Raw genomic sequence first — 25,298 nt, 5'->3', positions numbered from 1 at the left:
ACACACACACACACACACACACACACACACACACACACACACACACACACACACACACACAGTGTGAGCAGGGGAGGGGCAGAGAGAGAGGGAGACACAGAATCAGAAGCAGGCTCCAGGCTCTGAGCTGTCAGCACAGAGCCTGATGCAGGGCTTGAATTCATGAACTGCGAGATCATGACCTGAGCTAAAGTCAGACGACTGAGCCACCCAGGCTTTCCACCCCCCTCTTATACAAATTTTTTTAATGTTCCAACCTTTGTCTTTAAAGAGAAGGGCTTTACTCCTCATTCCATAGCACATTCTGTTCAGTAAGCAGTTTCTTTTCTGAAGCACTTGTATAGCTGTAAAGGTTCAACCACATGTGTCAGTGAATTGAGAGAAATGCTGTTAAGAACTGGAGTTTTCCTCTTGGCACTTGAAAGCAATATTTGCAGTTAATGATGCCAAGTCTTACTTCGTTCTAGAAGTCAGAGTCCATTGTTGTTCTAGTTGTCCATTTACAAGTGGATGCCAAGGAATTCTTAGCTCCTCTGTTTCACTTCAATGACTTCTTGTCTGCACTAATAGAATGTACCTGATTGCCTATTACTAAGGTGATGGCTTTCATCTTGATTAGTCATTTCAGAAAATAAAAAATAAATAAAAGTCAGAGTAGCCTCAGTATCACAGAGTTCAGAATGTGTACCAGGAGGTTGTGAGTATAATAAAAAATGGTTTATGACCTCTACTGGGGCATAACTTCAGGCACAGTGAATATTAAGAATTAATGATTAAGCAAGAACATTTTCAGACCAAGGAAGAAAGTATAGGCAGTAAATATAAGAAGCGTATCATGTAGAGTGGAAAAAGTAAAAATAGTTATCAAGTCCAAGCAGTTTTGGTAACAGTGTTTAAATGGTAAATGAACACAGGGGCTCCTGGGTGGCTCAGTCATTGAGCATCTGACTTTTGATTGTGACTTGGGTCATGATATCACCGTTAGGTTTGTGAGATGGAGCCCTGCGCTGGGCTTTGTGCTGACAGAGCAGGAGCCTGCTTGGGATTCTCTCTTTCCCTCTTTCTCTGCCCCTCCACTGCTTGGGCAGATGCGTGTGCTCTCTCTTTCTCAAGATAAATAAATAAACCTCAAAAAAAAAAAAAGGTAAATTAACAAATCAATCAACAGATGGGAAATTTGGTATCTAGTTTGGATATAGGATTTGTAAAAAAAAAAGATTAGTTAATCTTTAAATTTTTAATGTGCCTATTTGCTTGCTTGTATTGGATTATAACTGGTTCCTTTCAATGTTAGTGTCAGGAATGTTACCCAAGATTTGTTTTAACATTTAGCAAGCTTAGGATGACTGTAAAATTGGCCCACCAATTGCGTAAGCAGTTACAGGATGCCTGTTGATAAATGGTCATATTTGTCAGGGGGAAGCAAATTTCTTTTTTTTTTTTTAATTGTTTTAAATATTTATTTATTTGTGAGAGAGAGACAGAGTGTGAGTGGGGGAGGAGCAGAGAGAGGGGGAGACACAGAATCCAAAGCAGGCTTGAGGCTCTGAGCTGTCAGCACAGAGCCTGACGCAGGACTCACTCATGAACTGTGAGATCGTGACCTGAGCCAAAGTCGGACGCTTACCGACTGAGCCACCCAGGCGCCTCGGAAGCAAATTACTTTTGATGAAGGCTCTCTTTATTGGGAAAGATTGATTGTTTTTTTAGCAGATAATGGATTAATAATAACTGGTCAACCCTACAGTTTCATCATTGTAATTAATGGGCTTACTCTTATTTATCAGGCCATGTTAGGGGAATCTCGTTGCTATTATTATAGGATTCTTCTGTGTGTCTGGTACTACATTGAGGATTTGCCTGCATTACCTTATTTAATCCTCTCAATACCCTACTAGGATGGATAGATACCAGTGACATCTCTAGTCTACAGATGAATGAACAGAGGCCCAGAGATTAAGTGACTTGTCCAAGCTTACACACGAATGGCAGAGCCAGGACTTGATCATGGAGCAGACTCTAAAGCTGACATACCCTATGATTGACTTCCCTCCCTTCCCTGGTACACTAACTCTAAACGGAAAACATTTATTATAGAAGGTTAAATTTCATCCACAGTTGAAGCTCCTGAATTTTGTTCTGAAAAGTACGTTCAGGTTAGAGCCTGTTCCCAGAAGTCTGGTTCTCAGCATGTTATTACCTTGTCTTCTCATCAATTAGGATGTGACCTTAAGTAACTTCTTGATCTTTCTCAAGCACATATTGCCCCCGGTCTGTGAGAATGTTCTATGACCTGGTAAAGCACACCTCAATAATTCTAAAGGCCTCTATATAGCCTACAAGAAGAAAGGCAGCTTTATCTGGTCACTGGAGTGGTAATTTCTGCTGCTTTACTCTGCCATTGATTTGTTTGCTGGTTTTGAATTAAACCATTGTGTTATGTGACTGTTTCCTTATCTAAAAACAAGGTTAGTAATGCTAGTTACTGCCTTCTGATGTTGATTTTCAGTGAAGGAGAGGCCAACTGAGCCTTCCTAGATCTCAGGGTCCTGGGGATATAGTGACTGAAATATTGGGCAGGGGGTCAGAATACAAGGACTGTGGCCTGGCTCTGTCACCTACTAAACTGCCTGACTCAGAAACCTCTTCCCCCTGCGCCCCCTACATTATGAGAATTAGATGAGAAATTATGTATGTGGAAGTATTTTACACTTTATAGGTCATCTGAGTGTAAGAGATGATGATTATCCTCCCAGTGCCATGAGATTATACCATTTAGAAATATTGGATTTGATTGAGTCTTCTGGCTTCTGTTTTTGGACTTCTTAGATGACACTTAAGTTGTGTGTTTTCACTTGTTCTTCTTTTTTTTAGTGGTACGTGTGCAACAGAGAGAAATTATGCGAATCACTCCAGGCTGTCTTTGTTCAGAGCTATCTTGATCAAGGAACACAGATCTTCTTAAACAACAGTATTGAGAAATCTGGCTGGCTATTTATCCAATTATATCACTCTTTTGTGTCATCTGTTTTTAGCCTGTTTATGTCTAGAACATCTATCAATGGGTAAGTGAGTCTTGTGTATTTTTTCTTTCTCCTTAGGTTTAAAAAAAGAAAATGAAAGAGAAAAGCTATTTTGTTAAAGGTATTGATCACCTCAGCTACAATACTTGTGCTCATCAGAATCCTTGGCAGTGGGTGGGTCCAGTGTCTTAGCCTTCTGCAGCTGTGCCTTTTATATTCATCATAACTTGAGGCATCTGGGTGGCTCCGTTGGTTAAGCGTCTGACTTCAGCTGAGGTCATGATCTAATTGTTCGTGGGTTCAAGCCCCGCATCGGACTCTGTGCTGACAGCTCAGAACCTGGAGCCTGCTTCGGATTCTGTGTCTCCTCTCTCTGCCCCACCCCACTCATGTTCTGTCTCTCTCTCTCTCTCTCTCTCTCTCAAAAATAAATAAACATAAAAAAACTTAAGAAAGTAAATTCACCATAACTTGATAAATAGCCTCATTAGTCTGTATTTCTACGGTGGGAGTTACTTGGAGCAGTGCTTCCCAGCTTTGATGTGCACAAGAAACAACCTGGAGATCTGGTGAAAATGCAGATTGTGAATCAGTAGGTCAGGGACCTAGGATTCTGCATTTTTTAAAAAAATTTTCTTAACATTTATTTATTTTTGAGACAGAGAGAGTCAGAGCATAAATGGGGGAGGGTCAGAGAGAGAGGGAGACACAGAATCCGAAACAGGCTCCAGGCTCTGAGCTGTCAGCACAGAGCCCGATGTGGGGCTTGAACTCACGGACTGCGAGATCATGACCTGAGCTGAAGTCGGACGCTTAACCGACTGAGCCACCCAGGTGCCCCAAGGATTCTGCATTTTTAATAAGCTCCCAAGTGATGCCCATGATGCTGCTAGTCCCCTACTGTAGAGAGTAGCAAGAACTAAGCCCTTAACATGTGGTGAAGAGTAAAATCTTTGCTTTAGCACACTTCCCAGGAGCAAGGTTTTGTTTTTTTTTTTTTTTGAGAGGGGGGGATTTAATCAACCCAGCAATGTGTGATGGCTTATTTCGAGTGAAGGCCCAACATCTGTTCTTAACATAATGTCTAGGCGCACCAGAATTTTGTAAACTTGCTGTGGAATGCCCGTCTCTAGTGTGGTTCTCTCATGTAAATCCATGGAGAAAGCTTTAGGAGTACAGATTTTTTTCAGTCTTTTCTTGGCCAAATTTTCAAAAATCCCCAAGGCCCAAGAATCTAGAATGCCAAGGAGAAAATCAGTAGAGTTTAGTGTTTACAAAGCCTTATTGGACTGCTTAAAGCCACTGGTTGGGCCCACTTTTTTTTCCCCCCTTGAGGTTTCGAGCCAGCTTCTCCTGACTGTCTGGATCCCTGGTCTATCATCTGGTCCTTAAATATGTTTTTAGGCACCATGAGCCATTTCTCAAGATTTCTTTCTTGATTTTCTTCATTGTTTATATGAAATTGCCTTAGGTTTGCTTCAGCAGGCAGTTGTTATTTTTGTCTTGGTAGTTGAGTTTATACAACTTGGTCTGACGTTTTGTTTCTAAAATTGACTACACTGAATTTCTGTTCTATACCATTTTATTTATTTTGGAAAGCAGGCAAGTCATTGTAGCAGTGATTCTTATCCTTTATGAGGTCCTTTACCTTTTGAAAATGATGAAAGGTAGGAATCTTCTCTTCAAATAGTATTTTCATTCAACATTTCACATAGAGTTTTGGGAGATTTCAAATTCTGAACCACCTCCCCCCTTCATCCCCCACCTCTACTCCCAACCTCTGCCCCATGGGACCCTGGTTAAAATTCCTTGATTTGGAATTTCACGGTTTGGTCAAAGAGAGGCAATGCAATTAATAAATTCCTTTGGATTCCCTTATCTGCAGCTCTTCTGTTGTTTGTTTGGTTTTGTTTAACTCTCACCTCCCACTCTCTCAAAACATGTCCTGTGTCTTATTCTCACCAGAAAGCTTAATTTTGAGCCTGCTGGTACTTTCCATCCATGGAAGATTATTACCATGAATTGCTGTGTCTTAAATAACTATAGGCATCCCTCATCGCACTTCACAGATAATTGCCTTTTTTTTTTTAATTGGAACTTTGTGGTAACCCTGTGTCACGCACGTCTACCAGTGCCATTTTTTCCAGTAGCATTTGCTCACTTTGTATCTGTGTGTCATATTTTGGTAATTCTCCCAGTATTCAAACTTTTTCATTACTGTATTCTGGTGATCTCTGATTAGTGGTTACGACTCGCTGAAAACTCAGTTGATGGTTAGCTGTTTTTTCACAATAAAGTATATTTTAACTAAGTTATGTACATTGTTTTTTTAGATATAATGCTGTTGCATACTTTATAGGCCATGGCGTAGTGTAAACAACTTTTACATGCACTGGGAAACCAAAAAATTCATTTGGCCTGCTTGTGATACTTGCTTTATCGTGGTGGTCTGGAACTGGACCTGTGGTATCTCTGAGGCACCCTGCACTGTGGTGCCTTGTTGGACTAAGAAGATACTTACCAGACCTCCTTTATGTTAGAAAGGGAAAGGCTAAATAAGGAGAGACCTGATAGCTGTTTTCAGAGTCTATATTATGAGGAAGATACCTGTAAGGAGACACACCTCCTCTACAGATTCTAAATCTGGAGAGAACTTAGATTGTGGCCAGAGAACCTAGGATGGTTAATAAACACAAACCCCCCACCGCCCATGGACATCACTACCTTTAGAAATTAAAGACAAATTAGAGAGCCATACCTGATGTTTGCTGGAAACCTTGTACTGAGCGAGGTCAGTGTCTTGGTATTTTAAGTGGGATAATTCTTTATCGTGTGGGACTGACCCACTTCTATCTGGAAGTCTAGCATTTCTGGCCTGATTCACTAACCAGCGGCACTCCCGGGTCATGGGGATGACCCCAGACTCTCCCACCTACTCGCAGTGCCCCCTAGAGGGTGGAGTTGGTCCTGGTTGAGAAACACTGGGCTTGGCGATTTTTTTAAAAATTTTTATTTACTTTTATTTTTTACACTTTTAATCTTTTTTGGAGCCTCTGTTGCTCATGATCTTTGGGGATAGACAGTGCTTCCGTCTCTGATGCCTTTAAATGTAGACAAGTCAGATGACCTCTAGCTCTAGAGTTTTATGATTATAATGTCAGGAGTCCTTACATCCCAAGAAGGTGGCTAGGGGAAGCGTGATATTTTATAACCGGGAAAGTTTGAGCCAAAAAACTGTTTTGCAACTTACTTTTGATCCTATGGCAAGTCAACACCAACACTGCATCCCCCACACCGTGCTGCCTGTACCCTCTTCCTCCTCTGACGGTGGCTCCTGTGTGAAGTTTTATAAAGCTCTTTCAGTAAGTTCAGTCTCTTTTCTCATATTTGCTTTCTGTAGCCTATTTTTCCACCAGAAGATTAAAAAATAATAGTCTTGGGGCGCCTGGGTGGCGCAGTCGGTTAAGCGGCCGACTTCAGCCAGGTCACGATCTCGCGGTCCGTGAGTTCGAGCCTCGCGTCGGGCTCTGGGCTGATGGCTCAGAGCCTGGAGCCTGTTTCCGATTCTGTGTCTCCCTCTCTCTCTGCCCCTCCCCCGTTCATGCTCTGTCTCTCTCTGTCCCAAAAATAAATAAAAACGTTGAAAAACAAATTTATAAAAAAAAAAAAATAATGGTCTTGGAGGAGGTAACACTTTCTCAGTAAGCAGTTTGAGGGATAGCATCATGTTTAGCAATCTGATGTCTATGCCCCCCCCCCTAGTTTTTTAGCATTCTATGGGGCAGGAGGTTTACTGTAAAGACATTATTAGATCTGCTTAAACTCTCCTAAGGCCTTAATGGGAAAAGTGGAGAGAGAGGGAGCCTGTTATATGAACTCTGCAATTTTAATTCTTTCCTAAAACTGGTCTTACCAGGAGCACCAGGTTGCACACATCTTCCAGTCACTGTGTGACATACTGTACCATATGCTTATTTCCAGAAAGTAGCAGTACAAACCAGATTTCCCTGCCATTTCCCAGACTGGTGCTTTTCATTAAAAAAAAAATTTTTTTAATGTTTATTTATTTTTGAGAGAGAAAGCGCAGGTGGGGGAGGGCCAGACAGAGAGGAGGACAGGGGATCTGAAGTGGGCTCTGTGCTGACATCAGAGAGCCCACTATGGGGTTTGAATTCACGAACCATGAAATCATGACCTGAGCTGAAGTCGGACGCTTAACCAACTGAGCCACCCAGGTGCCCCCAGAGCGGTGCCTTTCAAACTGTGTTCCAGGGTCTGAAGGAAGTGCCCCAGGAGCTGCTGAGGGGGGAAGGCCCAGAAGTGGCCGCTTCTCCCAGGCTTTCCGCCTTCTTTCTGCAGCAGCTCGCTATTTGTGGTTCTGTGCTATCTCTGAGCTCCGCTTCATTTCAGGAAAGGGACCTGGAGAATCCCTGCCCTGGAGAGAGTAGGATTTGAGAGCTAGAAAACCGAGGCTGAGCAGGGAGTGCATTCTGTTCCCCACCGTGATGCTTCCTTGAGACTTGGTTTGAGCCACAGCCTGTGTCTGTTCAGAGAGTTCTCTCTGATCTCCATTTAACTTCTCTCAAGCTTTTTTTTAAAAGGCGTTACTGTGGTTTTGAGTGTTTTTCAGGATCTTTAGAAATAATAAGACCCAGATGATCATGTAATATATAAACTGATGGAAGTATGAATCTACTTTTTTGGTCTAAATTAACTGATATTGCAGGGACCATTTTTTTCTCTAGTGTCTCTTAAAAATCTATGATATTGAAGTTATTTTTTTTCTCACGCATTGTTTAGTTTAATAACAGCTTTTTTTTCCTATTTGATTTTTCTGCTTAGTATTATTGGCTAGTGCTGTAATCGGATTCTCTTGGGCTGTCATCTTTTTTAACTGACAAATATGTTTTCTGTTACTCTATCTCCATCTCTCCTTCCTAGTTTGACATAAATTCTTCACATTAACCTTTTAATCTCTTACTCATTCTTCCCTTCCCTTCCTGTCTCATCCTGTTTCCTTTCTACCTTTTACTCCTCTCCTTTGCCGACTCTTTATGGGTGTTATCTGTAAACTCAGTGCCAAATGATATCTGGAGGTATTTTCTTATTTTACTAACTTTGCTTTTAATCCTGTAAATCATATAAAAAGTAGTATATAGGGGCGCCTGGGTGGCTCAGTCGGTTGAGCGTCCGACTGCAGCCCAGGTCACGATCTCGCGGTCTGTGAGTTCGAGCCCTGCGTCAGGCTCTGGGCTGATGGCTCAGAGCCTGGAGCCTGCTTCCGATTCTGTGTCTCCCTCTCTCTCTGCCCCTCCCCCGTTCATGCTCTGTCTCTCTCTGTCTCAAGAATAAATAAACGTTCAAAAAAAAAAAATTAAAAAAAAAAAATTAAAAAAAAAAGTAGTATATAATTTAACCATATAATCACATAAGATAAATATTTTGTAGGTTCAGGAGGCTATTGGTACTGAGTTACTGCAGTCACTCTGAATGTATGTGGGGGTGCTTAATTTGCATAGACTCTTCTATTTTTGTCTTTTTTTTTCTTCCAGGTTGCTAGGAAGAGGCTCAATGTTTGTGTTTTCACCAGATCAGTTTCAGAGACTGCTAAAAATTAATCCAGACTGGAAAACCCATAGACTTCTTGATTTAGGTGCTGGAGATGGAGAAGTCACAAAAATCATGAGCCCTCATTTTGAAGAGATTTATGCCACTGAGCTGTCTGAAACTATGATATGGCAGCTTCAGAAGAAGAAATACAGGTATAATTTTTAGACATGGTTTGGGGTATATTTCTTGGTTTCGGATGTATTTCTTCTTGAGAGTATATTACTTAAAGGATGTGAATCAGAAACAATTTTCCATGATTAGAATTTTTTAAAAACTTTCCATATTACAGTTAAGTAGAAATTTAGAGAGAAATCATCTTTCCTCATCAGTATGTTTCTGGACTAGAGGAGTTGGCACTGTGGAAGAAGGGTAGGTGAGGAATAACTTGGAAAAGAGGAATCAGATGTAGAGACTTTTTCGGGGCACCTGGGTGGGCTCGGTTGGTTGAGCCACTGTCTCTTGATTTCAGTTCAGGTCATGGTCTCACAGTGGTGAGATTAGGCCTCACATCAGGCTCTGCTGGGTGTGGAGCCTGCCTGAGTTCATCTCTCTCCCTCTCGCTCTGCCCCTCCCCCTCTTACTTGCTTAAAAAAAAAAAAAAAAGGTGTAGACACTTTTCCTGTTTGGAATCTGGCTTTTGTTTGTTTGTTTTGTTTGAGAGACAGAGTGTGAGCAGCAGAGAAACAGGGAGAGAAAATCCTAAGCAGGCTCCATGCCCAGTAAGTAGCCAGGCTCGATCTGACAATGGTGAGATCATGACCTGAGCTGAAATCAGGAATCGGGAGACTACTGACTGAACCACCCAGGCACCCCTGGAATCTGGCATTCTTCTTCTTTTTTTTAATGTTTATTTATTTTTGAGAGAGAGACAGAGCATGAGCGGGGGAGGGGCAGAGAGAGAGGGAGACACAGAATCCGGAGCAGGTTTCAGGCTCTGAGCTGTCAGCACAGAGCCTGACACAGGGCTCGAAACCACAAACTGTGAGATCATGACCTGAGCCGAAGTCGGATGCTTAACTGACTGATCCACCCAGGCGCCCCTGGAATCTGATATTCTTAAAGTTTATTTTTTGTTTTTTTGTTTTTTTGTTTTTTTTTCAATTAAAAAAATTATTGTCAACTGCATAACACAGAATTAACCCTTTTAATCATTTTTAAGAGGACAGTTAGTGATATTAAATACATCTACATTGTGTAACCATCACCACTATCCATCTCTAGAATCTTTCTGTTGTCCCCACTGAAACTCTGTAATTAAACACTAATTTTCCACTCCTCCCCCCCCACCACCCTGGCCCCTGGCAACCATCATCCTACTTCATGTCTCTAGGAATTTGACCCTTCTAGGAACATGAAATAGGAGGAATTATGCATTAATTGTCTTCTCGTGAATGGCTTATTTCACTAAACATAATGTCTTCAGGGTTTATCCTTGTGGCATGTATCAAAATCAGCTTCCTTTAGAAGGCTGAATAATATTCCATTGTATGGATGTACATTCATTCGTCAGTGGACACTTGCGTTGCCTTCATCTTTTAGCTATTGTGAATACTATTGTGAACGCGAGTGTACAAATAACTGTTTGAGTCGTTGCTTTTGCTTCTGGGTATATACTCAGAAGTGGAATTGCTGGATTATAATGTAGGACCCTGTTTAATTTTTTTAGGAATTGTCATACCATTGTCCACAGCAGCTGCCCCGTTTTACATCCTGGCAGCAGTATACAAGGGCTACAGTTTCCCTGCATCTTCACGAGTACTTGTTATTTGCTTATTTTTTTGGTAATAGCCATCCTAATGGGTATGAACTGTCAAATCTTGGTTTTAAGACCATCTTCTGCTCGAGAGACTTAGAAAGAGAGCTGTTTTTTATTCAGTATGGATTCTATTGAATAGGAGAAGAAGGTGCTGGGTACAGAATGGGCCTGCCTCCTCCTCTGATATTTTGGAAGCCAAGCTTAGCCTTAGAAAGAAGGAAAAAGGAATTATGAACTCACTTTTGTATCCACCTAAGTTTCTGCTTCTACAGACAGCATTAGAGTAGCTCTTGGAGCACGACTTGATTGAACATTGGCAAAACATGGAAATTTTAAGTGTGGAGAAGAGAAGACCAACTAGGAAGGGGGTGGAAGGGAAGATTACGATCAAATGTAATGGGGTTTTATATGGAAAGAGAGGAGTAAGTGTAGTTTCTGGTATAATCATGCACAGCTAGGTCTTAGAAGTTGAGGTAGAGTTAAGGGACACTCACCTTCCTAACAGCTCAAGTATTCAAGTCCTTGCCCCTCTCAGTGTTTAAATAGCTATTAGGGATGCTATCATAGGAGACTTCTGTCTGTGTGAGGTTCAACTGTGTGATTTGTAAGATCCCCTTTAGCACTAGCAGTCTGTCTCAGATTAGATCCTGGAGGGCCTGTGTAGTGATAACTGAATTCTTCTCTTTTCTTTTTTCTCTCCTCTTTTCTCCTCTTTTCTCCTTTTTTCTCTTCTCCCTTCCCTTCTCTCTTCTCTCTTCTCTCTTCTCTCTTCTCTCTTCTCTTCTCTCCTTTTCCTCCTTTCTGAGAGAATCTTAAGCAGGCTCCATGCCTAGCACAGAGCCCAACGTGGGACTTGATCCCACAAACTAAGAGATGATGACCTCCACCGAAACCAAGAGTCGGACACTCAACCGACTGAGCCACCCAGGCGCCCCATGAATTAATTTCTAATTAAAGAAATACTTCAGTATTTTTGGGTGGTTCAGTCGGTTAAGCATCTGACTCTTGGTTTCAGTGCAGGTCATGATCTCCTGGTTTGTGGGATGGAGCCCCACATTGGGCTCGTGATGACAGTGCAGAACCTGCTTGGGATTCTCTCCCTCCCTTTCTCTCTGCCTCTCTCTCTCTCTCTCTCAAAAGAAATAAATAAACTTAAAAGAAATTAACTCATCATTTGAAAACTTCATGCCAAAGTCCTAATCTGACACTCTCCTCCCATGTAAAAAAAAATCTGTTCAAAAGTAGATATGGGGAGGAAGGTGTTTGAAATGTTTTCATTCCCCTCCTACTCACCCCTGCTCCTTCCCTTGCTTGCTTGCCATTGAAGCCCTTCTTAAGACTAAATGCCTAAATGGAATTATCAGTGAAATTTAGATATCTGAATTAATAATTCATTGTATCTAGAGTTTACATGCTGTGTAACCTACTAGTAAACTTACTACCCTATGAAAAATACTTAATTTTTTTCCCCTAATACGTAGCACATATGCCAAAATCTGCAGTTTGACCTGAATAGGGAATTCATACTGGTTGATATTCTCTCCACAATATTATTAGTATTAAATAAGAACATACTCACAAAAATGGTGTTTTTCAGCACAGTCTGAGATGTTTTTTTAATATGAAATTTATTGTCAAATTGGTTTCCATACAACACCCAGTGCTCATCCCAATGGGTGCCCTCCTCAATGCCCGTCACCCACTTTCCCCTCCCTCCCACCCCCCCATCAACCCTCCGTTTATTCTCAGTTTTTGAGAGTCTCTTATGGTTGGGCTCCTTCACTCTCTGTAACTTTTTTTTCCCCTTCCCATCCCCCATGGTCTTCTTTTAAGTTTCTCAGGATCCACATAAGAGTGAAAACATATGGTATCTGTCTCTCTCTGTATGACTCATTTCACTTAGCATAACACTCTCCAGTTCATCCACGTTCCTACAAAAGGCCATATTTCATTCTTTCTCATTGCCACGTAGTACTCCATTGTGTATATAAACCACAATTTCTTTATCCACTCATCAGTTGATGAACATTTAGGCTCTTTCCATAATTTGGCTATTGTTGAAGGTGCTGCCATGAACATTGGGGTACAAGTGCCCCTGTGTATCAGCACTCCTGTATCCCTTGGGTAAATTCCTAGCAGTGCTATTGCTGGGTCATAGGGTAGGTAGTTTTTTTGAGGAACCTCCACACTGTTTTCCAGAGTGGCTGCACCAGTTTGCATTCCCACCAACAGTGCAGAGGGTTCCTGTTTCTCCATATCCTCTCCAGTATCTACAGTCTCCTGATTTGTTCATTTTAGCCATTCTGATGGCACAATCTGAGATTTTAATGAGGAAGTAATATCTTAGGTTGGGGTTTGTCCAACCTGCTGGCAGGGCAGACTTTTAGCTTAATACCTCGTTTTCTTGGCTTGGGAGCTAACTATTTTTTGTTTCTCTTCAATATCTGAGTTCATGAAAAACACACAGAAAATGGTTGAGTTCTTTTTCTGTGTTGCCAAGGTATCCTTATTTATGCCAAAAAATCCAGTTGTAAAATTGAAGGATCTGGCTTTGATTTCTAAAACAAAACAGCAATTTTTTTATACTGTTGGTCTTTTGCTTTTTATTGAGGATTTACCAACATGCCGATTGCTTTGTCACTTCTGTAAGGAAAATATGTTTTAAATCCTCCCGGAAGATAAACTATTACTTAACTTGTTTTCTTGAAAATAGTAATTCCAGGGTTAGAAATACTGTTTTGGAAAAGCCACAGGCACAGGAAAGGATTATATAGTTAATTTTTGATTAGGTGTACTAATGACCAATTCCACAATTCAGGGGACAATAAATTTGTTAAAAAAGATTCTGTGGCAGGAAAAAATTTTGGCAGCATGTTTTCCTTCCTCAGTCTGCTTCACCAAAAGTTAGTGGTAAAATTGGTTGGTCTGAATGGTAGTTAGATGGTAGAGGAAATAAGGGTGTGGGAAGATGCTGAGCTGTAAAGGGTGTGGGTTTAGAATTAAATCTGCATAGACCTTTCACACATGCGTAATCAAAAAGGAATCTTATGGGGCACCTGGGTGGCTCAGTCGGTTAAGTGTCCGACTTCGGCTCAGAGCCTGGAGCCTGTTTCAGATTCTGTGTCTCCCTGTCTCTCTGACCCTCCCCTGTTAATGCTCTGTCTCTCTCTGTCTCAAAAATAAATAAACGTTTAAAAAAATTAAAAAAAAAAAAAACAAAAAGGAATCGTATGTACGTGTTAACACCAGAGAACAGAGATTCTCAATGTAAGTTTGAAAGCTACTTGACTTGAATCCATTATCTGTAGGTTTGGGATCTTTCTTGAAAAGAAATTATTATAGTTTAAGAATTCTATTTCTCTGGGTGCCTGGGTGGCTCAGTTGGTTAAGTATCTGACTTCAGCACAGGTCGTGATCTCATGATTCGTGAGTTCAAGCCCCGTGTCGGGGTCTGTGTTGGCAGCTCGGAACCTAGAGCCTGCTTCAAGTACTGTCTGTCTGTCTGTCTGTCTGTCTCTCTCTCTCTGCCCTTCCCCTGTTCGTACTCTGTCTCTCCCTCTCTCAAAAATAAACATAAAATTAAAAAATTTTCTATATCTCATGCTAACATCCTTTATTTTCTTAAAAAATTTTTTTAATGTTTATTTTTGAGAAGGTGGGGAGAGATTGAGAGAGACATGGAGCACAAGTAGGGGAGGGGCAGAGAGAGGGGGAGACCAGGTGCCCCTTTATTTTCTTTTTTTAATGAAAAGATGTTGGAGACTGAAGTGCAGACTGCTCTTCACTCACAACCCACCACCCCGAAAGCATCAATTCACGGACCGGTTGTCAGGCTCTTTCTCCCCTTAGCTGGGGAGAGTGGGTTCCTTGGCCTGAATACCCCATTAGGAGTTTCCAAGTTGCAATTTTTACTCTGCCAGTGACTTACAGTATGATTTGGACAAGTGACTTCTTCCACTGTTCTCATAAATGGAGGAAATCTTAACCATGGGTCTCAATTCCTGGGCTAATACACAGTTCGATTGGGGCCAGTACATTTGTCTTCATCGGTGGAACTGAGTTTACAAGTGAAAAGTCACCATACAAAGATGAAGAAGGGCTTCTAAATGTGTAGCTGTAACTGTCCCTTATTAAAGCCATAATTTTTTATTGGAGCATGTTTTTCTTTCAAAATCTGCAAGTAATTCAGAGATGGATTTGGTGAGATTATTCTATATTAAAACATGTTGATAAAAGTTTGGCTTCTGCTTCCTTATAGATGAGCCTAAGACTTTTTTTGTTGTTTTGTTTTTTTAAATCAAGTGTATCATTTGGTTTTTTTGTTTGTTTTTTATAATTTATGAATTTAAATAGGCTGTTTGACTGAGGTATTAATATCTAAAATAGTCCTTTTCAATTGTTCATTTTGGTTTTTAAAATGAGAATTGATAGTATTTAAAAAAATTTTTTTTAATGTTTATTTTTGAGAGAGAGACAGACAGACAGAGTGCAAGCTGGGGAGGGGCAAAGAGGGAGACACAGAATCTGTAGCAGGTTCCAGGCTCTGAGCTGTCAGCCCAGAGCCCGATGCAGGGCTTGAAACCACAAACCGTGAGATCATGACCTGAGCCGAAGCCCGGCGCTCAGCTGACTGAACCACCCAGGCGCCCTGGAATTGATAGGATTTTTATCCCCAAAGTAGGACCTTTATAGTTTGAATGAACTAAATCCAGTTTCTAAAATAATCATTGCACAATAAAGTGATTTTGGAGCCCTAATGCCCTACTTATTTCAAGCAACAAAGGATTCTGACTAGTCCCTTGAAGTTGGTTAGAGCATTGTTTTGGAGGAGGGTTTAGTTATTACAAAAAACCTAACTGAAAACAAGATGCAGCTGAGTGGTTTGTGCTCCTTTATTCTATTTGAAAATGCTCTCAAATATCACTATGCTAATGAGTTTTTTAAAACAGCCCTCATTATACTTTCAGAATTTTCTAAGTTAACTCTACTGTATCTACTCAGCATTATCAAAGACTTGTTTACCAAAGATCCTTTTTCCTGCTCCCTTTTCTTCCCTGCCTCTATCATAACATGCCCCATCTGCCACATTCTGATTGTCACAACCAAGCAGGAGTGAGTAATTTACAGAATTGCCTTAATGGTGTGGCTGACAAAGACTCTTGATAAGAGAACTCTTCCTGTGGATAAAACATTGTAAAGGACTTAGAAATGTTCTGAGAGAGGGATGGTAGGAGAGAGAGGGGGAGGGCTGAGAGTAGTGTGTTAACTGTGCTCTTCATTGACTCTTTTAATAGGATGCCCCATGCTTCGTCGTTTCTATATAGTTATTCAGATAGGAAATTCTAGAGTATGAATAGTACCTGTCTCCTGGAAGCAGAGATGTGTGCTCAAAGGCCATAGGTTGTAAGTGGAAATTACCTTTTTAAGAAGATACCCAGCCATAAGAATACCCCTAGCCATTCTTAAAAATAGAGGGGACTCCAGGAATATAAACCATGAATATGTGATGTATTTTATGATTACATTACAATGAAGTAAAAAGTAGGATTTTTTTTGGTTCATTTTATGTTCAGGAATTTGATGCCCTAGTTGTATAACCATTTTTAGCGCCTTGTAACTCATTCTTATTAAACATATGTTTTGTTCTTATAAAGGAAGTATATGTTTTTAGATTTGGAAATGGGTGAAATGCTAAATTTAAAGAAATAGAGTTGCTGCTTTTCTTTGCTTGGCCATCTTATTATTGCAAATATAAATTATAAATGAAAGATCTTGCATTTACTTTGATTTAGAAGACAAAGTTAGAGCCTGTGAGGCATCCCAATTATTTTCAAAGATGTCTTTAAGGGCGTTTATATCAATCAAGTTCTTTCTGATGTTTTTAGAGTGCTTGGTATAAATGAATGGCAGAATACAGGGTTCCAGTATGATGTCATCAGCTGCTTGAATTTGCTGGACCGCTGTGATCAGCCCCTGACTTTGTTAAAAGATATCAGAAGCGTCTTGGAGCCCACTAGAGGCAGGGTTATCCTTGCCCTGGTTTTACCCTTTCATCCCTATGTGGAAAACGGTAAGTGTGGTCAAGTCATTTCCTACCCAACATAGATGTCTTTTGGTATTTGTGATTCTGTTTTCTTAGAATAGCCTGGAATTTAAAGGAATATGGTTAACCCATGCACAACATCACCTTGGTTAATGTTCATATTAATGTGGATTTTGTAGAACCTGGTGTCCCCTTTGCAGTGGTAATAGTGAGTACCCAGCTGGGTCTGCTTGCGTGGAATTGAAAACCTAAAATGTGGCCATATTTTCTGTTCTGAAATGGAGCCTCAGCCATTTGTTTATCAGCTTAGAAGCTGAGCCAAGAAATAAGTGATGCCTTTTAATGTACCTGGATATACTTGTCGAGTGCCACAGCTGTTTTGTGTTTTACATCTCTTATTCCAGACTCGAAAAATGGTAAATGTCGTTACCTGTTTTACCCTTGTAAAGACCATTTGTGTTCCAGCATGTGTCATTTCTTTGTATGACATTGGGTTTTTGGTTGCAGAGTCTTGCTCTTCCACAATCCCGAGTGAAGAATGTATTAAAAGAAATGGTTTGATTTCGTATTACTTCATATTTACTGTGATCTGGTAGTAGCCACATTAACTCATGGTTTTAGCTCACGTGGTTTGCATTTCAGGTCTTGTTGGAAGTTATGATTTTAAGCCTCTCCTTTGCATTTTCATTAGTTAATAATGTGCAGTAATACAAAAACTATTTATTAAGTAATACATGGTAATATTTGAAAATCTTTAGTTTTTCCATTTTACTGCCTGGTTCAGCCTTGGGTTCAAAAACTCTAAGAGCCTGCAGACATTTTTAAGACCTGCATTAATATTTCATAAGCTTCATAGTTCTCAAATATCCGTGAAAATCTGTCTTAAGGAATAATATTCATGTTTGCTTATAACCATGGATTTGACTTGCTCCTTTATTTCTTCTTGTCCTTATTTTTAGCCCCCTCAGGTCTTAGTCCCTTCAGATTAAATGCTTGTTTTAACATTTACCAAATGATTTTAGATGTTTGTTGATGATGGGGAAAATGCAGAATTCTTTAGACATAGGAGGGTGGGAAGGAGTGCAGATAGACCAGATCAAGCAATTCCTGTTGGTGAATCACCTGGTCGTGGTAAAGAAAAAAATTGCTTTCAGTGTGAGTGCCCATATAGCGTGCATGCATGTGTAAGTGTGTGTGTGTGTGTGTGTGTGTGTGTGTGTGTGTGTGTACGTGCAGTACAGTGAAGATCCTAGGAAATGTCCTTGGTAATTCAGCAACCTGACTTGTCAGTGCTGTTCCCTGTGTAATTAAGCCTTAGCTCCATCTCTGCATTGCAATCACTAGTCATCAGATTATAAGGCCCTGGTTTCCTGTGTCCTGTTGGGCAACCACATGATAGAATTTTAGTGCTATTTCCTGGCATAGCAGGAGGTGGAAGAGAGGGGAAGAAACATTAATCTAACCATGAATTTTATTTCCTTGTGTTTCTCACACTAAAAATTGAGAGGAAATCCAACTGCACAAGAGAGCAGTCCCCAGTAAGGCCTGAAAACAAGCTCCTTGGTTGTGGACGTGCAGTTGCCTACTAAGTCCCGGGAATCTGGCACGTGACGTGTAGCAAACCTGAATACAAGAAGCTTTTTTGCTGTGGGTGGCCTTTATTGACCTATCCATTTTGCATATTGCTCCACGGCACTCCGTTATTGCTTCCTTTCTTTAAGTCACTAATTAGATCCTGATGATTTCCATGTGACACAATGTGAGGACTGTGAGCTGCAAAGTGACCTTGTTGTGTGAGTTCATGAATACTGGGCTGTTTTAAGGAAATAGGAGTGTGCTTTGCATACTTGGCCCAATTTATATTTCAACAAAAAGCAATTGTAGATGAAATTATTTTTTGCACTTTTTTGATTTGTCTTTAAGTCCTGTCACTGCAATTTTGTTTCTTAGGTTAATTTGGAAAAAATGTAAAATGCATCTTTCTAATTTCAATTTCCATTTATTTGGTTTCCTGACCCAGTTTTGGTTATGGGGTCATTAAATCTATGTGAGAATTGTTCTAAGCATCAAATAAGGGAAGAGTAGATAAAAAGACAATTAGGGGCGCCTGGGTGGCTCAGTCGGTTAAGCGTCCGACTTCAGCTCAGGTCACGATCTCGCGGTCCGTGAGTTCGAGCCTCGTGTCGGGCTCTGGGCTGATGGCTCAGAGCCTGGAGCCTGCTTCTGATTCTGTCTCTCCCTCTCTCTCTGCCCCTCCCCCATTCATGCTTTGTCTCTCTCTGTCTCAAAAATAAATAAAACGTTAAAAAAAATTTTTTTTAATTAAAACAAAAGACATATTGCAAAAATGAAAATTTAGTGGCATGCTTAATTTTTTAAAAAGTATAATTTTATAAAAAAATAAGTCATGGTAAAAAGAGTTCAAGCAGCTAGCAAGAGGGTATACAATGAAAATTTTCTCATCTGTTCCAGTTCTACAATCTTGCTCAGGTCTCTCGAATATTCTTTTAAAGATCATCTATGTAAATATAACTGCACATGAAAAAAATGATTATATTATTAAACCCCACTGTAAATACTTTTGTTGCCTTTTTCCACTTAAGTGTATCTAGGAAATTGTTCCTTATCAGCACATATGTACCTGCATCATGGTCTGGATATAAGCAATGGTATGTTGGAGTCAGTTTTACTGGCTCATGAGAGCAGATTGTTACATTGTGAATTTAGTGAACTGGTTTTTAAACATGGCTGTTATTGAAAGTGACCACTGAGTGGTCAATGGGAGCACTAAGGTCTTGGAAATTGGCAAGTACTATGATAGCCTCTCCTTTCTCCAAGCTGGCTGGTAAACATTTACCAGCACATCACTGGGTGTAGAACTTTCCTTGAGGAGGCCCCTGTTGTACTTTTAGGGACCAGCAGTTTGCTTTATAAATAATAGTGAAATGAACACTCATAGGCAGGTCTTTTCATATGTGTAAGTATGTATCAGAATGCTTTCTGCTTTAAGAAACAGAAGGAGCAACCCAAATTGCTTTTAAAAAATAAGAGTTTATTTTAGAAAAGCAGTTCCATGGTTGCACGGTTGCGTTAATTCTGTGATACAGCTGCTCTGTTGAAATTGAGAGGTTGCTTTCTTCATCTTCAGTGTGGTGATAGTCCCCTCAGAATTGCAAAGTGGCAGGGGCGCCTGGGTGGCTCAGTCGATTAAGCGTCAGACTTCGGCTCAGGTCATGATCTCGTGGTCTGTGAGTTCGAGCCCCGCGTCGGGCTCTGTGCTGACAGCTCAGAGCCTGGAACCTGCTTTGGATTCTGTGTCTCCCTCTCTCTCTGCCCCTCCCCTGCTCATGCGCTCTCTCTCTCTCTCTGTCTCTCTGTCTCTCTCTCTCTCTGTCTCAAAAATAAATAAACATTAAAAAAGAATTGCAAAGTGGCAGATACAGTGCCAAGTGTCCTGTGTAGGCATGACAAAGTCTTGAAAAGAGAGGATCCCCACACATCTTTTTTTTTTTTTTTTTTAAGTGAGGGAAACCTTCCCCAGAAATCTTCCCATCACTTTAGGGCCCGTTGGCAAGGATGGGGCACATGTTCCTGCTCAGCCAGCAACTGGTCAGGGGCATAGAACAGTCACGATGCACTCTCTGGGTCTGGAAGGGAGTCGTCTGCCCTCAGCCTATTTACATTGTTGGGTAAGCTTGCAAAGAAGGTGGAAGGGAATTGGTGTTGACTGCTCTTATGCCACAAAATATCTTCATTCATTTAGAAAGTGTTTACTGAGTGCCTAGATGCTGGAGATACAGTACGTAGAAAGCATGTAAATATCTTTGCGCTCATGGAGCTTACCTTCTAGTGAGGAAGACAGGAAGCAAATGGCATGCTGTTGGTGATAAATGTTAGGGAGAAAATAATAAAAGCAAGAACGGGGCATCTGGAATTGGGGGTTGGGTTTGGGTGCTATAATTTTAAAGAGGATACTCAGGGAAAGGCCTTACTGAGAGGGTGACATAGAAAAAAAAAAAGGAAGTCAGGTGTAAGGTTTTCTGTACAGTCCATTTCTAGGAGTGAAACTGCTTGTGAAAGAGTTGTCCTGATAGCTAGCCTGCAGTCCTAACCCATTTATTGAATAATCATCTTTTCCCCAGTGCTTTGAAACTCGACCTTTAAAATAGACTGAAGTCCCCTATGGATTTGGTTCTATTAAGATGTATCCTTCCGTGTATGCCAGTACCCAACTATTTTAATTACTGTAGCTTATCATACATTTTAAAAAAAATGTTTATTTATTTATTTTGAGAGAGAGCGCACATGTATGAGCAAGCATGAGCGGGGGAGGGGGGGGCGGTGGGCAGAGAGAGAGAATCCCAAACGGGCTCCGCACTTACAGCTAGGAGCCTGACAAGGGGCTCAATTCCACAAACCGAAAGATCATGACCTGAGCAGAAATCAAGAGTTGGATGCTTAACTGACTGAGCCACCCAGGGGGCCCAAGCTTATCCTACACTTTAATGTCACAGCATTAGCCCCCTTTCATTAGTTCCTTTACAGATTTTTCTTGGCTTATTTATTTAACAGATCAACTTCAGCACTAGTTGGTCTAGTTTAAATTTTATAGATTGATTTAGGGAATATTGAGTCATCCTAGTAGTAGGATGTGTCTCTTATTTAAAAAAAATTTTTTTAATGTTTATTTACTTTTGAGATAGAGACAGAGACAGAATCTGGGTTGGGGAGGGGCAGAGAGAGAGAAGAAGATACAGAATCTGAAGCCGGCTCCAGGCTCTGAGCTGTCAGCACAGAGCCTGATGCAGGGCTTGAACTTACGGACCACAAGATCATGACCTGAGCCCAAGTCGGATGCCCAACCAACTGAGCCACCCAGGCACCCTGAATTCTTTAATTTCCTTAGTAACAGAAGTTTTTCTTCATAAACGTCCTGCACAGTTTTTGTTAAATTTATTCTAATGGTGTGTTTGTGTGTGATATTGTTAAATAGAAATTTTCCTTCTATCATTATTGTAACTCTTAAATTTTTTCCCAGCTTTTTGGGAAATTGACAAATAAAAATTGGATGTTTTTAAGGTGTACAGCATGATAATTTAATATACCTGTATGTTGTGAAGTTATTACTACAAATTAATTAATACATCCATCACCTCACATAGTCTTTTTGTGTGTCATAACACTTAAATGATCAATTCTTTCAGCAAACTTAAGGTGTACATTGTAGTATTATTAACTATAGTTACCATGCTATACATTAGATCCCCAGAGCTTACTCATAACTGGAAGTTGGTGACCGTTGACCAATATCTCCCCATTTTCCCCACCCTCCAGCCCCAGGCAACCATTGTTCTAGTCTCTGGTTCTTCAAGTTTGACTTGTTTAGATTCCACATATAAGTGAGATCAGAGATCATGCAGTATTTGTCTCTCTGTGTCTGGCTTATTTCACTTACCATAATGCCCTCCAGTTTCATCCATGTTGTTGCAAAGGGCTCTTCCATCATATTTTAGAATGAATGGTAGGTGTACATAACATAAGCAGTTGAATTTTTGTGTATGTACTAATTTTTTAATCGGTTTAGATTGTTGAATTATTTTAGTGTTTCTAGTAGCTTCTCTATTGATTCTCTTGCGTTTCCTTGATGCATCTACAAATGATTTTGCTACTTCCTTTTCATTTTTAGACTCCCCCCCCCCCCCGCCTCAGTGAATTGGTAGTTAATTCCAGAAAATGTTTTTTTAAATGGTGGGCGTTTTTGTCTTGTTTTTGACTTTAATGAGAATATTTCTGCTTTACATGTGATGCTGTCTTTTGGCTTAAGATTGCTGTTGATTGACTTGAAATATATATTCTTTTAAATCTCGTTTTATTAAGAGCTTAAAAGTCAGGAATTGCTGTTGAATTTTGTTACCTGTATATTCATCATCTGTGGAGATAATCATTCTGTTTTTTCTCCTTTGACTTGTTAAATTAATAGTACTTGTATAATACATATCCACCCTTGCATTTCTGGGCTTAGATGGGATGGTCTTGTAATGCATCACTGGGTTGTACCTACAAAATTTTTAAATAAAAATATTATATCTATCTGATATTTTATTTATTTGGAAAATGTTATCTTTGTCATGTTTTGGTATCAGTGTTCTGCTGACTTTGTAAAAAGTTATTGGGAAGTTTTTTCTTCTGTGCTCTGGCACAGTTTAAATTGCATGTGGCTCTCTGTTCTTGCAAAGTTTGGTAGAATTCTCCTGTGAAAGCAGTTAGGCCTGTGCCTTTGGAGAAGTAGCCTTTGGCAACTTTCTCACTTTCTTTTAGGGTCATTTTTCTGGTTAAATTTGACATTTTTAGTCTTACAACTCCCAAAAGTCTAAATAGAAATCAGCAAGACTGATAGGACTGTTCCACAGAAAAAGCCTGGGCTTTGAGGACTGGCCCTGTTTGAAACACAGGCCTCTCATTAAGGTTAGTGTTTCATCTGTGAGAGCGGGGCTAACGCTTATGTTGGGGTTTGTTGTGAGTATTAAATAATCTCATTTATGGGATAGGGCCCCACCGCATCTGTGTCAATGTTGATATTTTATACATGTTAGACTTCTTTCATCCCATTCTGTTCTGTTACTTCATTTTTGTCTGTGGCTTTATTAATCCTATTTGTTCAACAGGCCTTTAGTGTGCAATGTTCATCAGTGTCCTTCAGACCTACTTGAGATCTCTCCCTTTTAAAATAATAATCACAGTTTGATACATTGTAATATTTATTCATTTAACCGCACCCAGGCTTGAACTCACGACTCTGAGATGGAGAGTCTCATGCTCTTCGACTAAGCCAGCCAGGCGCCCCTGATGTCCTCATTGTAACTTTGTCTCAAAGTGTGCATTCTTCATCGCCTCATGTGACTTGACTCCACAGAGACTTAACTATATGCCTGTTAGCCAGCGTCTCCAGTTCACCCAGGTTTTATGTAGTAGAGAAAAAGAAATTACTTATTCTGAAAATCCTGCTGACATCTTTTGGTATGTAGTTTAAGTGCTCTTGTCTAGAGGGTAGTGTGTAGACACTAGAAGCACGTCTTTGTTGTTTCCCTCTTGTTGGGATTTCTTTCAGTATTATTCTTCTTTCACTGCCATGGGAAACTCAAAGCTGAACAGAAAGCTGTAGCTTAATTTTTTCCAGTGAAAAGCCTGGATGCTCAGTAGGAAAATTAATATTGCCAGGGATTCAGCAAACACTGCTTATGGAGAGGGGTGAGGATCGATGGCCAGGGAGTGAAGTGTGCTTCATGTATCAGTTGAGGGGCTGAAAAAATATTTTTCTATAGAAACAGCGTTCAGTTGTTTTCACATAAAGGTGTTGGAGAGCCTAGTTTTTACCAGGCAACAAACACTAGGCAGTGGAAATACAAAGATAATGTAAAACTTGCTTCTGGTCTTAAGATACTTGAAGAATCATACAGAAGATAAATGTAAGCAGACAATGGCAGGATAATCTGATAAGAAATGTGACAGAGTACTCTGGGTTTAGAGAAGGAAAGACCCATTAAGAGCTAGGGGAGGTTATGGTAGGTTTCATGTAGGAGGTGACATTTGAGCTGTGCTTGTATCTGGGAAGTATTTTACCAGGCAGAGAGAACAGCACATGCAAAAGCAGGAGAGTGTGAGCAAGGTGGGATTAGGGAAGGACAAGTTCAGTGTGATCCAAGGGTGGCATGAAAGAAAGGCCTTTGTATAATAGTGTAGCACCGGGACGCCTGGGTGGCTCAGTCGGTTAAGCGTCCGACTTTGGCTCAGGTCACGATCTCCCTGTCTGTGGGTTCGAGCCCCGTGTCGGGCTCTGTTCTGACTGCTCAGAGCCTGGAGCCTGTTTCAGATTCTGTGTCTCCCTCTCTCTCTGACCCTTCCCCGTTCATGCTCTGTCTCTCTCTGTCTCAAAAATAAATAAATGTTTAAAAAAAAATTTAAAAAAAAATAGTGTAGCACCTAACAGCTGTTGTTGGTTAGATGGGTGAATAAAAGGATGATATTAATATATACAGCATTCACTGTGATGTATGACCTGAGGGAATGTAACTACTTTTCCAAAGGAGAACGTATTCTGAATTTGAGCTTCAACAACAATCTTGGAGACACAGCCCTTGCTTGTGTTGGGTAAGGCTCCTTCTAAATCAAATACTGATGTAGCTCAGGGATTTTGTCTTCTCATTAAGTTACACAAAGAACAGCAGATTTTCAGCCCTGGGAGTACCAAAATGTAAGGACTCCCACAAAGGAAAAGTAAATTCTCTAATCCACCTCTTTCTATTCACCTAGATAATGCTTACCTTTTTTTGCCATGTAGCTTAGAAATTCATTTATTTCATCCAGGTCAGTGGTCTCAAAGTGGGGCTCTACACCCAGGAGAACACAAGACTGTTTATTTTGGGTTATAGGAAGAAAATATTAACATGTCTATTCATATGACTTTTATGCCATTTTAATTTCTACTTTTGTGTATAAGTTACACATATATGCACACATACATGTACACACTATACCCAACACACAAGTATACAACGTAGGCATTCACACGTACATATAGAAACACACAAAAAGAGTTCATGTGTTCCTGCTCGCTTTCCATTTTTTCCTGGCACATGTGATTACATATGTTGGAGACCACTGATTGAAGCCATCATTGCAAAACATTTTCAAAGGGTTCTTAAAATATTTCATTTATTTATTTTTAATTTATTCTTGAGAGAGAGCGTGCACGTGTGTGAGCAGGGGAGGGGCAGAGAGAGAGGGTGAAAGAGAGAATCCCAAGTAGGCTCTGTACTGTCACCATGGAGCCCAATGCTGGGCTCGAATTCACAAACCGTGAGATCAT

General features: G+C 40.4%; 1 protein-coding gene across 3 annotated transcripts in view; it reads left to right on the top strand.

Moving 5' to 3' along the window:
• Nucleotides 1-25,298, top strand: part of METTL9 (methyltransferase 9, His-X-His N1(pi)-histidine) — a 53,116-nt gene that overhangs the window by 14,034 nt on the left and 13,784 nt on the right. For all 3 annotated transcript variants that reach the window (XM_040458780.1, XM_040458779.1, XM_040458778.1), the window contains exons 2-4: nucleotides 2,875-3,065; nucleotides 8,576-8,785; nucleotides 16,275-16,459. In XM_040458780.1, coding sequence (XP_040314714.1) covers nucleotides 2,875-3,065; nucleotides 8,576-8,785; nucleotides 16,275-16,459 — 586 coding nt within the window. The remainder of the gene's footprint in view (nucleotides 1-2,874; nucleotides 3,066-8,575; nucleotides 8,786-16,274; nucleotides 16,460-25,298) is intronic.

This window comes from Herpailurus yagouaroundi, unplaced genomic scaffold, assembly GCF_014898765.1.
Source record: "Herpailurus yagouaroundi ecotype Mexico unplaced genomic scaffold, PumYag 222, whole genome shotgun sequence".
NCBI lineage: Eukaryota > Metazoa > Chordata > Mammalia > Carnivora > Felidae > Herpailurus > Herpailurus yagouaroundi.
This window is presented reverse-complemented; position numbering and strand designations above follow the sequence as displayed.